The sequence below is a fragment of the Pogona vitticeps genome, chromosome 4 (genome assembly GCF_051106095.1).
Source record: "Pogona vitticeps strain Pit_001003342236 chromosome 4, PviZW2.1, whole genome shotgun sequence".
Taxonomy (NCBI): Eukaryota; Metazoa; Chordata; class Lepidosauria; order Squamata; family Agamidae; genus Pogona; species Pogona vitticeps.
In genome coordinates this window covers 227,291,133-227,303,436 of record NC_135786.1, presented here as the reverse complement: position 1 = coordinate 227,303,436, position 12,304 = coordinate 227,291,133, and the positions used below count along the sequence as shown (strand labels likewise).

The window sequence follows — 12,304 nt, the reverse complement described above, 5'->3', positions numbered from 1 at the left end:
CCTGCTTCATATTGAACTCCAAGGCCAAACTTCTCTGTTGTTCCTTTTATCTCTTGACTCCCTACTTTTGCATTCCAATCCCCTAGAATGAGAACATCTTTCTTTGGTGTCAGTTCTACAAGGTGTTGTAAGTCTTCATAGAATTGGTCAATTTCAGCCTCTTCAGCATCGGTGATTAGTGCATAAACCTGGATTACTGTGATGTTGAAAGGTCTGCCTTGGATTTGTATTGAAATCATTCTATCATTTTTGAGATTGTATCCCAGTACAGCTTTTCCCACTCTTTTGTTGACTATGAGGACTACTCCATTTCTTCTACAGGATTCTTGCCCACAACAGTAGACATGATAATCATCTGAGTTGAAATCACCCATTCCCATCCATTTTAGTTCACTGATGCCCAGGATGTCGATGTTTATTCTTGCCATCTCCTCTTTGACCACATCTAGCTTACCAAGGTTCATAGATCTTACATTCCAGGTTCCTATGCAGTATTTTTCTTTGCTGCATCAGACTTTCCTTTCACTTCCAGGCGCGTCTGCAACTGAGCGTCCTTTCGGCTTTGGCCCAACCACTTCATTAGCTCTGGAGCTACTTGTACTTGTCCTCCGCTCTTCCTCAATAGCATGTTGGACGCTTTCCAACCTGAGGGGCTCATCTTCCAGCATCATATCTTTTAGCCTTTGTTTCTGTCCATGGAGTTTTCTTGGCAAAGATACTGGAGTGGCTTGCCAGTTCCTGCTCCAGATGGATTGCATTTAGTGAGAACTCTCCACTATGACCTGTCCATCTTGGGTGTCCCTGCACGGCACAGTCCATAGCTTCTCTGAATTACTCAAGCTCCTTTGCCACAACAAGGCAGCAATCCATGAAGGTGACTTAATTTAGTCATATGCAAATTGACACCCATTTCCTCAATCACTTAATAGCCAATATGTTAAGATTTGGTAGATCTGTAGATTGCATTCCTTTAATCTAATGACAGACAAATGAGTAGGTTCTAGATCATAGAATCATAGAATCACAGAGTTGGAAGAGACCACAGGGTCCATCGAGTCCAACCCCTTGCCATGCACGAACTCCATCAAATGAAGCCCAAGATCAAATCAAGCCCACACTCTCACTAAATGATAAAATGGCTAAAAGAGTCTTTCATATTTTGGATACACCATGAGAACACAACACTAACCAGAAAACCCCCAATATTGTTAGAAAAAGAGAAAAACTTAACCCAAGGTGGATCAAATCATAATGGAAGCCAGTTCCTTTTGTTTCCAAGACCTGTTAATGATAAGACTTTCTGGAGAGATCATTAATTCATATGGTTTATAAGAAGGAAGCAATGTAAGAGTATAGCAACAACGACACACCTGATGACAGATTGATCCGGTATTATTATTTTCAATTTTGTGAGGCCATTCCATGTGATTGGTTTATGTATTTGAAAAGGAGTTCCTTCCTCTATTGTTCTTTATTTTCCTATTTTCTAGCAATCTGAGCATGTTATAAACTGACATGTGTAGAGACAGACAGATACTGCATTTGTGTTCAGTCTAGTTCTGCTCTTCAGCAAAATGTCAGGGTCCTGATTTAAACAATGCTTCTCTAATATTCCTAAAGGAGAAAGTTCTTCCCCCTGCAGCAAGAACAGAGACATTCCATTGCAAATGCAGTTTTATTACTTTGCACATGCTACAAACCACAGTTTGTGGCTGTGGGGGGAAAAAGTAGACTGCCAAACCAATATTGCAACTCTAAGTGTTCCATTTCCCCATCAGTGTTAATGTCTTTTTCAAGTTGCCATAAAGTGCACTGCTTATAGTGCCATACCTTTGCAAAGCATGATGCCTGAAACCTTTAACAAATCAAGAGAAACGGGGACACATGCTTGCTTTAAAAACATACTTATTAAAGAAATATAAAAGTTCTTATGGCTTCTGCTTACTAAAGAGGAGCAAGCTAGGGATCCTGGTTTGGGCATAACACTAAGCCATAAGTGGAATTTACTAGCCACTCCCACTTGCAGAAAGAACCAGACAAGCACAATCAAACAACACCCACCAGGAGACTTCATTGCTGGTTACCATGTGCAAATTATTTATTCATTTATTTATTGAGACAATCTCACCCACACAACCGGATATGAATCTCTTTAGGAAGAGATATCTTACTATTGACAAGGTGGAGAGTATGTGAGTATGTCCTGCCCACACAACATGTGATCCATGAAGCCAAATGGAAAACACTATTTATAAATGGCAGTGCCTCGGCAACCAGAGCTTCCTACCCTTTTTTTTTTTTGGACTGCCAAGCAGGCTCTAAAACCAGGACCTCCCTTTCATATAGGGCTGCTGGATCAGGAATTACACAGAGCTGGGTTAAAGATATGCACACTGTGTCCCACTCTAACTGAGAACTGAAGGACAAAGAAGATTCAAAACTAGCCAAGGGTCTGTTCATCCAGGATTTGAGAAGAATTCAGTTCTAGCCCACAAAATATATATATTTGGTGGGCTAGAACTGAAAATATATACGTCTCTCTCTCTGAAAATCTCTCTCTTTCTCTCTCTCTCATTAATGCTCAACACTTGATGATTGCTGCTTCAAATGGTTGCAACCTCCATGTGGGAAAAAGACCACTGCAAATCAAACACTAAAAGCAAAAAGCAAAGTGTGCTGCTTATATACTGCCCCATAGCACTTCAAGCACTCTCTGGGCAGTTTACAAGTTAATTATGCAGGCTACACATTGCGCCCGCCCGTCCAGTGAGCTGGGTACTCATTTTGCCAACCTCAGAAGAATAGAAGGCTGAGTTAACCTTGAGCCGACTACCTGGGATTGAACCCTAGGTCATGAGCACAGTTTTGGCTGCAGTACAGCCATTTAACCACTGTGCCACGAGGCACTACAGACAGAACATTTATGATCCTCTCCGATGTAACATCACTGAGACAGTTAATGCTTGAAATCGAGAAAGAAATAATCCAGCAAGATGAAAAAGTATATTTACCTGAGACATGAACCTTCACTGTGTCTCCCGCTGCAAAGTCATTGATTAAATCATTAAAGGCTTGTGGTCAAAGCACCACTATTTTCAGATCCAGGGAAGAGGAAGGGTAGGGACAGAGAGAACGGACAAAATCGGTGTAAACAAAAGCACACCCCCTGACTGCTCTTTCAAGAAGGAATCAAAGAGCAGTGTATTTATTGTCCTCTTAAAGTTTCTCACTTACTCCCATCTCAGTGACTGCCACCCTGAGGAAGGCATCTGGGGCTTTCTCCTATTTATTTATTTATTTTAATTTTATTTATTTATTTCACTTACAGAAATCAAACAGAATGCCTAGCTTTGCAGACTCTTCCTGTCCCGACCAGAAGCTCTTCTGTCTTGTTTGTACCATTCACTCCATGACTGGGTCTTGTCCTTTGCATTTCCCTGTTTGCAGAAATGGGGTCTTCATAGTAAGAATGAGCACCAGAATTAAATGGGCTGCCGTTCTATTCCAGCCAGAAGTATTAAGGGATACGAATCACCCAAATGCTTCAAACGTTCAGTCGCATGACCAAAACTTTAAGATAGATGAAGGCTGTTCAGCCCTTCTATGAGCCAAGAGCAGGATAGAGAAGACACATACCTTGAGTTATTATAGCTTTCAGCTTGAGGAGAGACAAACACCTGGAAATTAGGAATTACAACATAATGGCTAGGCAGCTACAATTTATCATTAGGCACAGAATGAACATTATGTTGGCATGAGGTCTACAACTCGCAGTTGTCATTCCTGGAGAACTGCCAACAGCATTTCTTGAGTCTAGACTCCTGCAACACCTCTGAAGCCCAATTCTCTGTGAAGACACAAGATCGATTGCCACACAGCACCATACACACACACACACAAAAGTTGCAGTGTTACAAATAATTTGCCTCTAGTCATGGCTGGTTGTGAGTTGCAAGATTTTCTTAGCTGAGCTAGCAGCACCGATTTGTGCATTCAGCCATTAATATCATAAAGTCAGCAGAGCAGTCAGTCTTCTCCCTTTCGAACGTCACCGCCATACTTCACTTTCAACAAAATAAGAAAGCTACCGTTTATTGGAGAAATAGATGGTGACAGGAAATATAATAGGAATCTAATTCTAACTAACTAAGGTAGTTGAAGAGAGAGCCATGGATGCTCCGTCACTACTCAAGAACGATGGCAGGATATATTCTCTGCTGTTCCCAGAGAAGGTCATGAAAGTAACAGGAAAGGAAGTGACATCACCAACTCAAAAATACTGGTTATAGTTTGAAGGAAGGTCGGTGCAGGCCAGAATAAAAGTCTAGGAAACCTGAGGAGGTCATTCCCCCCCACCAACACCACTACTACTTCCTTGGGAAGAACATACACCTTTTTCAGTGCACACAGTCACCTCCAACAGATCGTAGGGTGGCCAGATACACAGGAAGACAAGGATTCTGGACAGCGCTAGCCAACATAAAGTCTTCTAGAGGTCATAGGACTACAACTCCCAGTAGCTCTAGCCAATACAGCTAACAATGAGGAATGCTTGGGAGTTGCCATCTAATATCTGGAGGGTCATACTTTGTCCAATCCTGCTTTAGGAGTTGCATTAAAAGAGACAATTGTTAGCAGAGACAACTTTTCTCATCACAGAATGATGTGTTACTGAAATCCTCTCTTTGTACCTTTATTTATTTATTTATTGCATTTATACCTCGTCCATCTAGTCAACTGACTACTCTTCATTTATATTTGATGAAGGTGCCCAGCCCCATTTGCCCAAGGTCCCCCATAACAGCAAACACTCTGGTAGATCCACTGCCAGCCTGATTTAAAACCTACTTAATTTAGCAATCAATGATGTTGAGATCAGGCATGATAACATTGAATGCTTCACACCTTCATCATGGAGGAAAATATTTATGGTGAGCTCACAGTGTGATGGTTAAGAAATATGATCGTCAGACTCAGCAACAAGAAAACAAGTCCCTTTGATTTCAAAAATTATGTGCAATTGCATGCAGGACTGTAGTGCACAGCTCTCAATAATGATGCTGGAGTTTGTGATTATCTGAGCAAGAGAGAACTTCTGACATTACAAAAAAAGTAAAATAACATAAAATAAACAGCCATCTTCCTCAGAAATTATTCTCCAATACAGTGCACTTTGTTACTTGGTATGCCCAATGATAGAATCCCTGTGTCAGAGCACATGGGAAATTTAATTCACCCAGGGCATCCTGGTCTTTAGTATAGACATTAAATGACTTGGAGTTTAGAGATACCAGGTCTCCATTCTACCTGGGATGCTGCTAAGCATGCTTCTACTGTTGCATGCAAGGGGCGAAGAGCGGGAGACCTCCTTCCCATGCTGTTGCCAAGAAATAAGGGAAAGAAAGTGGTGGAAACTGAGTAAGTCTGGGAAGAATTCAGATCCCACTGCACTATGCTAGAACTCATTTGATACAACTCTAGAACACTATTGCACAGATTCATGCACTTGTTATCATTGCTTCTCAGCTGACTTACTCATTCAGAGGTGAAGACTTTGGTACTCCAGTATCCCATTTTGCAAAAACCAGGCCAAGCTGCAAAAAGAGATCAATGACCCACAGCTCAAGAGAAAGATATGGACACAGACCTTGTTAATTTGGGGGCCACTCCTCTCAAATCTAACATCCTGAATAGTTGCAGTCTAAGAAGCTGAGCTTCCTAAGCTATGCACAGATATAACTGCAGGTTTTGGTAAATCCACTCATAATTTGCCACCATGAGCACATTTCTTGTGACCACATTAAAATGCCTTTACTATAAGTCACTAGCAAGTTGTCTGAAGAGTTCCTGATATTCCAGATGGTAAATTGTTGATAAGGTTTTGAAAACTAAAACAATACATTTACTAAGAAATTGACCATAACCCACACCTGCTCCCTTATTATTGACATGCCTGGAACCACACACTATGAACAGATTAGATCTTGGTCTGTTAGTTGACTGCGCCAAACCAAAATGTTGTATGCAACATGTCATTACTCATTTATAGATAAGAACATAAAGCAGTGCATCGCAACTCTTCAGGATCTGGAGGAGTGAACCCGATCGAACTAACACTCTTAAAGCAGCTCTCTTCTCCAGAAAACCCTCTCTCTACCTAAGTGCCTATATGCAACTATAGCAAGTGTCATTAGCCCCAGTGCTCCTTTTCTTTTCAATATCAACAAGAAAACCAAACAAGATCTTTTAGATATGAATGTGCTTACTTTCTGTAGTGGAAAGATATTGTAAATATACATATTTTAAAGACCACAGGTCTGAAGTAGTATGCTCTACATGTCAAATTCTAGGGGGAAACCCCTGGGAAACATCTTTTATTTTACACCCAGGTTTTGACCTCTGAGAGTTATTTGTGTGGCCACAACTGAGAACTGAATACTGGGTTAGATGCAGCCTTTGATCCAGTTTGCAGAAGTTACTCTTTTCTGGACAAAGATTCCCAGAATTCTAGGGGTTTTTGTCCAAAGGATAACTTTATTTAAAGACTCCAGTCTGATCCACAAGAGTCGGACACGACTAAACGACTAAACAACAACAACTGATCCACAAAGCAGCTTTTCTATTCTTATTTTAATAGCCCACCTCTAGTTCTAACAGCTAAAGCCCTAAACAGTTTCAGACCTCAGAACGCCTTCTTCCAATGAAAGTTGCATGTCTTCCTCATTCATCCCAGGCTGAATGTCTGAGGAGGATACTGACCCCGAGATAATCCCAGAGGAAAAAACGTATGAACCTCTCTGATGAAGAATTTTCTGTCCAACAGCTGCTTATCACCTCCATTGAGAGCAAAGGTAGGCAAGCTGGACCCCTCCTTATGTTCAAAGTAAAACTGCCAGATGATCCCAGTGGCCACCAATCATAGGAATTGTAATTCAAAATATTTGGAGCAGACCAGGCTTCCTTCATCTATCATAGAGGGCTGTGGACCATATTCTAGCAGCCATCCTCAACAGGGGTCACAAGGCCCCCTGGGACGCCCTGGCACATTGGAAGGGGAGCACAGACTGGACACAATTCTTCACGCATCACCTTATTATACAATCCTGATTCAGCCTATATTTCTTTCATATTGTGTATATGGCCGTGGTCAAAAAAAAGGTTGAGAATGGTATGGACATTGCAAACACATAAAGGTTGACTGTTTTGAGTTTTCTCAGTATGATTTTTTTTTTTGACAAGAGATTTACATTAACTTAGTTTTGTCATGAACAAAACATGATCGTGGGGCCATTCCTGAGAACACAAGCATCTCTTTTGGCTTTCCATCATTCAAAGGAAAACTCGTATGACCTTGTGTCTCTTTGGTAGCTATTTCCCCTGTGCCCCACTTTGTTCCTCTTCTCTGGAATCTGTGCTTGAGAATCCTACAGGTTTCCTGGCCAAAAAGACTCAGCGAGCAATTAAAACACAGAACAGTCAAACTTCATTTCCAAGATTTGAATACAACACAAATAATGCCAAGCTGCTTCACTGCCAAACCTTCAGCTTCTGTTACAATTACATGTCTTTTAAATTTTCCCTGAACCTTCCTTCACCTTTACAACAACACATGACACTCTCTCCCTCAATACTCAACAATAACAATGCTTCCCCCCCCTTTTTTTTTTTTGATAGCAGCTGCTTCATGAATTAATCCCCTCCTACAGAATTCTATGGGCTGTAATAAGAGAGGATCAACACTGGTGCTGTCCATCACACTTCTGAGTGTCAACTTCTCTTTTCCTTTTTTTTTTTCTAGACAAGTAATGTGCAGAACTAAAATGTGTACATTTCAAACAGATGCACTTCTGTTAATGGGAAAAATCTCTAACAATGAGACACCGTGTGTACCAAAATACACACGAATTACTATGGAGGAAGAAAGAAAAAATCTTGAAAGAGAATGAGAATCAGGCTGGATAAGGTTTTTTTTTTTAAATAGATTTTTTTTAAAAAATAGAATTTTAAAAAATAGAATTAAAAAAAGATTAAAAATAGAATTAAAAAAGAGATTTAAATCACAATTTAAATGAAAAAAATCATTTTCATTTAAATTGTCAAAAATCTTTCAAAAAAATTAAATCGTGACTGAATTGATTTTATTCCAGTCAAACCCACATTGAAATGCTGCTGGAATTGTGCTACAAAAATAAAGCAGATAGATTTTTACATCCCTAAACAAGGGTGCAATCTACATCACACTCTAACCCACCTCCCTCGTTAGCTATGAGAATATTGGGGAAATCTGAGAACACTGGATAAAGTGTCTTCCAGAGAAGCCTCCTTCATCACATCAACCCTCTTAATTAGGAAATCTCCTGACAATTTTGCAAGGAACCCTAGAGCTTCCTACAGCACAAATTGAAAACTACTCAATTAGGCCACAGGGATTTTAATATGTTGAAGTGTTACATGGTTCACGTTCACAAGCAGTAAACCTGGGAACAGACACTGTAAGCATTTTCCAACAATATAGTTCCATGATTAAAGCACAGGTCTCCTTCGGATTGCAACACATCCTGGGTTGTGAAACTGGAGCAATTTGTTAAGAGTGACAAAATGAAAACAGCTTACCTAATCCTCTTCAAAAGATCCTATCAAAACGGGAATATGGCATAAGTATAAAATAAAAATAATAAAAAAAGACTAGCTCACCTTCAAACATTAAAACGGTGGATGTGAAGCAAGATTTACATTATATATGTATGTAAATAAGACTGGGATCGTGAGAGAGAGAGAGTGGAGAAAATTGCTGCTTATTACTTAGTGCTCTGCATTTAGGTGAAGCAAATGATCCCTCGGTATTTTCTATGAGAGAAATGCAAATTACAGTTTGACACCTCATTGTGTTGCCTTTTGTGCTATAAACAATTCACCCATGAATTAGAATGGAAACTAAGCTTCTGTAGAATACCTTTATGTCTTTCCATGCATTCAACTCAAAGAACCATAGGAATCCTCCTGGCACAAAGTTTAAACAGCCAATGTGAATGAATAAGGAATTTAGACAACCTCTACCCACACAGGGTGTAATTCGGGAAACATGCGGCTTCTCTTCAGACATTAGGACTGGACCTCAGGATCAGAGCCCTGGTACCTTCAACTTGGGGAAATGGGGGACGTGGTCATCAAAGAAGAGATGGTGTCATCCCAATGGGCCACTGTCAACTCTTGGGATGGCATGGAACCCATAATTTATTCTTTGTATTTAAAACATATTATATTTGAGGCAACCAGCCATATCCAAAGATGCTTATTTCATTTTGTATTTACTTTAAAAATACATTCTCCATTTCTCCTACGAAAGGATGCCTATTAGCAAATGAGCATGTTCAACATCAGGGTAAATTAAACACATTCCATTTTATTATTATCCAGCTATAATGATTTACTGATAATAATAATGATAAATTTACAGTAGCTGTAAATTAAAAATGTGAAACTGCACAAGCTCGGGGGATTTTTTTAAAAAAAAAATAGATGCAGAAATACTATTTTGCATGGGATTCCTCTAACATATCAGGAATATAGAAGCTGTGGTAAATGATGTACTGGCAGGTGGAGGGGGCAGCAAGGAAGAAATGTTCTTTGCGTGCTTCATGAATGAACACATGGCAATCAAAGGTCTAAAAATTCAGGGTCTAAAATTACCCAGCTACATCACTATGCATCTTACGGAAGCAGAATATGGAGGGACAAGAGGGGAAGCTGAAGTTTAATCTTCTTGAGAAGCCAAGAGTATGAGCATTTTTCCATTTTAAGTCCATAGCAAGAGATGAGATGAAGGGCAAAGAATAAGCTGCTCATATGCACTCGGAACTTGCTGAGTCTAATAACAATAAAGGAAAGACTTACACTTTGCTTTCATCTGCTTGAGATTCTCCATAAAAAGTACAAATTTCTCATTTCTCTGCAAATCAAGGTCACTGTTTGTGCTTTCCAGGGCTTTAAACTTCTCTTCCACATCATGTTTTAAATCTGGCATTGTTTCTGGTTTTTCTTGCTTTAGCTGCAAAATAAACAAAAAGAACAAAACATAATTTAATGCAACCCTATTACCATCTTTCACAGCCAGAAGAGAAGAAGTAAATCGATGGAAGATTTCCCTTTCACCCAGCTCCATCAAATAGCTGTTAAATTCTGGAATAGTATGGGATAGAAATAGTTATTTATATGTGGTGTAATTCTCATTAATCTCCAATCACTGCACTTTTGTCACGGACTTGCTTCTAATGAAGAATTCTAGAACAATGACAGTGAGAAATGTAGTACACATTGGTGTTAGCACTGCTAAAGTGTTAGCATTGCAGGTGGATGCACATTTCAAAGCCAGTAAAGAAGAAATGAAGCATCTTTAGTGGTGTTTATAAACTGCTGGCACCAAGATGCCTTAACATAACACTGAGAATGTAGAAGCATTCTGTGAAAAATTAAGTGACTCTACTGAATGAATCCAACACTGTGGAATGAAGAGTTCCTAATGTAGCCTTGACTTCTCTTCTCTCTCCACCAATATATGAACAGTGAGTGACAGATGAGAATGGAAGCAAGGTACACTTGAAGCAGAAGCTGCTACAATTAGCAATCACAGGAATATCTCAAACACCACTTCTTTCCAAAGTCTACTTCCATCCATGAGTCCTTAATTCAGGCCTCTCCGTCTGGTGATTTAGAGCAGGGGTCCCCAACCTTTTTCACCCTGCGGACCAGCTGGGGAAGGCGGGGCACCACCAGTGCTTGTGCGCATGCATGAACAAGCATGGGTGCAAATGGCGGCACGGGGCTTGTGTGGGTGCATGCGCTCGTGCACATTTGCAAATGGCGGCACGGCACTCACGCAGAGGGGAGCGTGTGTGCTCGTGCCCATTCGTAAATGGTAGTGCGGCACTCATGGGTGTGCGCACGCTCATGTGCATGCACAAACGGCAATGTGGCACTCACACAGGTGCGCTGGAACGCACATGCAAATCAGCTGTGCGGAGGTGAGTGCGTGTGCGGGGGGGCAGGAGGTCTGTCTCCGCGGCCCAGTTGGGCTCAGGCCATGGACTGGCACTGGGCCGCAGACCAGGGGTTGGGGACCTCTGATTTAGAGAAATCACAATCCAACATATTTGGATAACACTAAGAAGGGGAATGCTGCCACTGGACAGGACACCATGAAGAAAACTTAACAGTCTGTTCCAGTAGTTGTGATGATGTCTGTCCCTTGATCTGGGAACTGCCCAACCAAATACTTCTTGAGTGTTAAGGGTGATGTAGCCAGTCATTAATATTCATGTCTGGAGCACATGTGCTAGATAGAAGCGTCTGAAGTACAAATTTAGCACAGGATGGTAATAATTTCTTTACTATGAAGGTGACTGAGGAAGAAGTACTAAAGCAAACAAAATAAAAAGGACCAAGGGATTATACAACATATAAAATGCAGAAAGGAAAAATACAGAATGTTACGACTCAGCGTTCAAGCTAAAATAAAAGAAGAAATAAGGACAGGAAGAAGACAGTTTTATTTACTGGCTGAAGAACCTGGGAGACTGGTTTGGATGAAAAGCAAGATCATAATTTAGACCTTCCACATCCAAAGTCAGGGTAGCCACAAAGATGGTGAGCTTCTGGAAGAAACAGCAGGAGGACGAAGCGACTTTAGCCAAAATTTGGTAAAGTGACTGTTTAAACTGCAAAGTTCCTTAGTCCTATCCATGGTGGCTTGAGGACTCTGGGAGTTGCAGTAAAAAAGTAACTTTTCTCAGCACTGCATTCTAGAACACACATGGACATCACATGGAGAACTATCCAAGATTCTCCTTGTCATCTTGAGTGACCAAAGACATGATAGATAGATAGATAGATAGATAGATAGATAGATAGATAGATAGATAGATAGATAGATAGATAGATAGATAGATAGATAGATAGATAGATAGATAGATAGATAGATAGATAGATAGATAGATAGATAGATAGATAGATAGATAGATAGATAGATAGATAGATAGATAGATAGATAGATAGATAGATAGATAGATAAGAACGATTCTGAGTTGCTGGGAGATAAAGTAAGGTGGTGGGGAACTGTTGGGGTTTCGTACTAGTCAGCAAGGTAACAAGATCGTAGAGAAGGCACGTTTAATAAAAAGAGATGGGAGTTTGAGGGTGAGAGAAGTGCTAGAGAGAATGAAAAGTTGTCCCAAATGAATTTAAAATCCAGGAATAAATAATATCCTTTGGAAATGGTTAATTTAATAAAATCATATTAATTCAGGCA

The 12,304-nt window shown here is 40.2% G+C and overlaps 1 protein-coding gene across 1 annotated transcript in view; it reads right to left on the bottom strand.

Annotated features, from left to right (window-relative positions):
- NSMCE2 (NSE2 SUMO ligase component of SMC5/6 complex) overlaps positions 1-12,304 on the bottom strand; it is a 257,038-nt gene that overhangs the window by 138,232 nt on the left and 106,502 nt on the right. Inside the window, exon 3 of the mRNA XM_072999325.2 lies at positions 9,895-10,048. Coding sequence (XP_072855426.2) covers positions 9,895-10,048 — 154 coding nt within the window. The remainder of the gene's footprint in view (positions 1-9,894; positions 10,049-12,304) is intronic.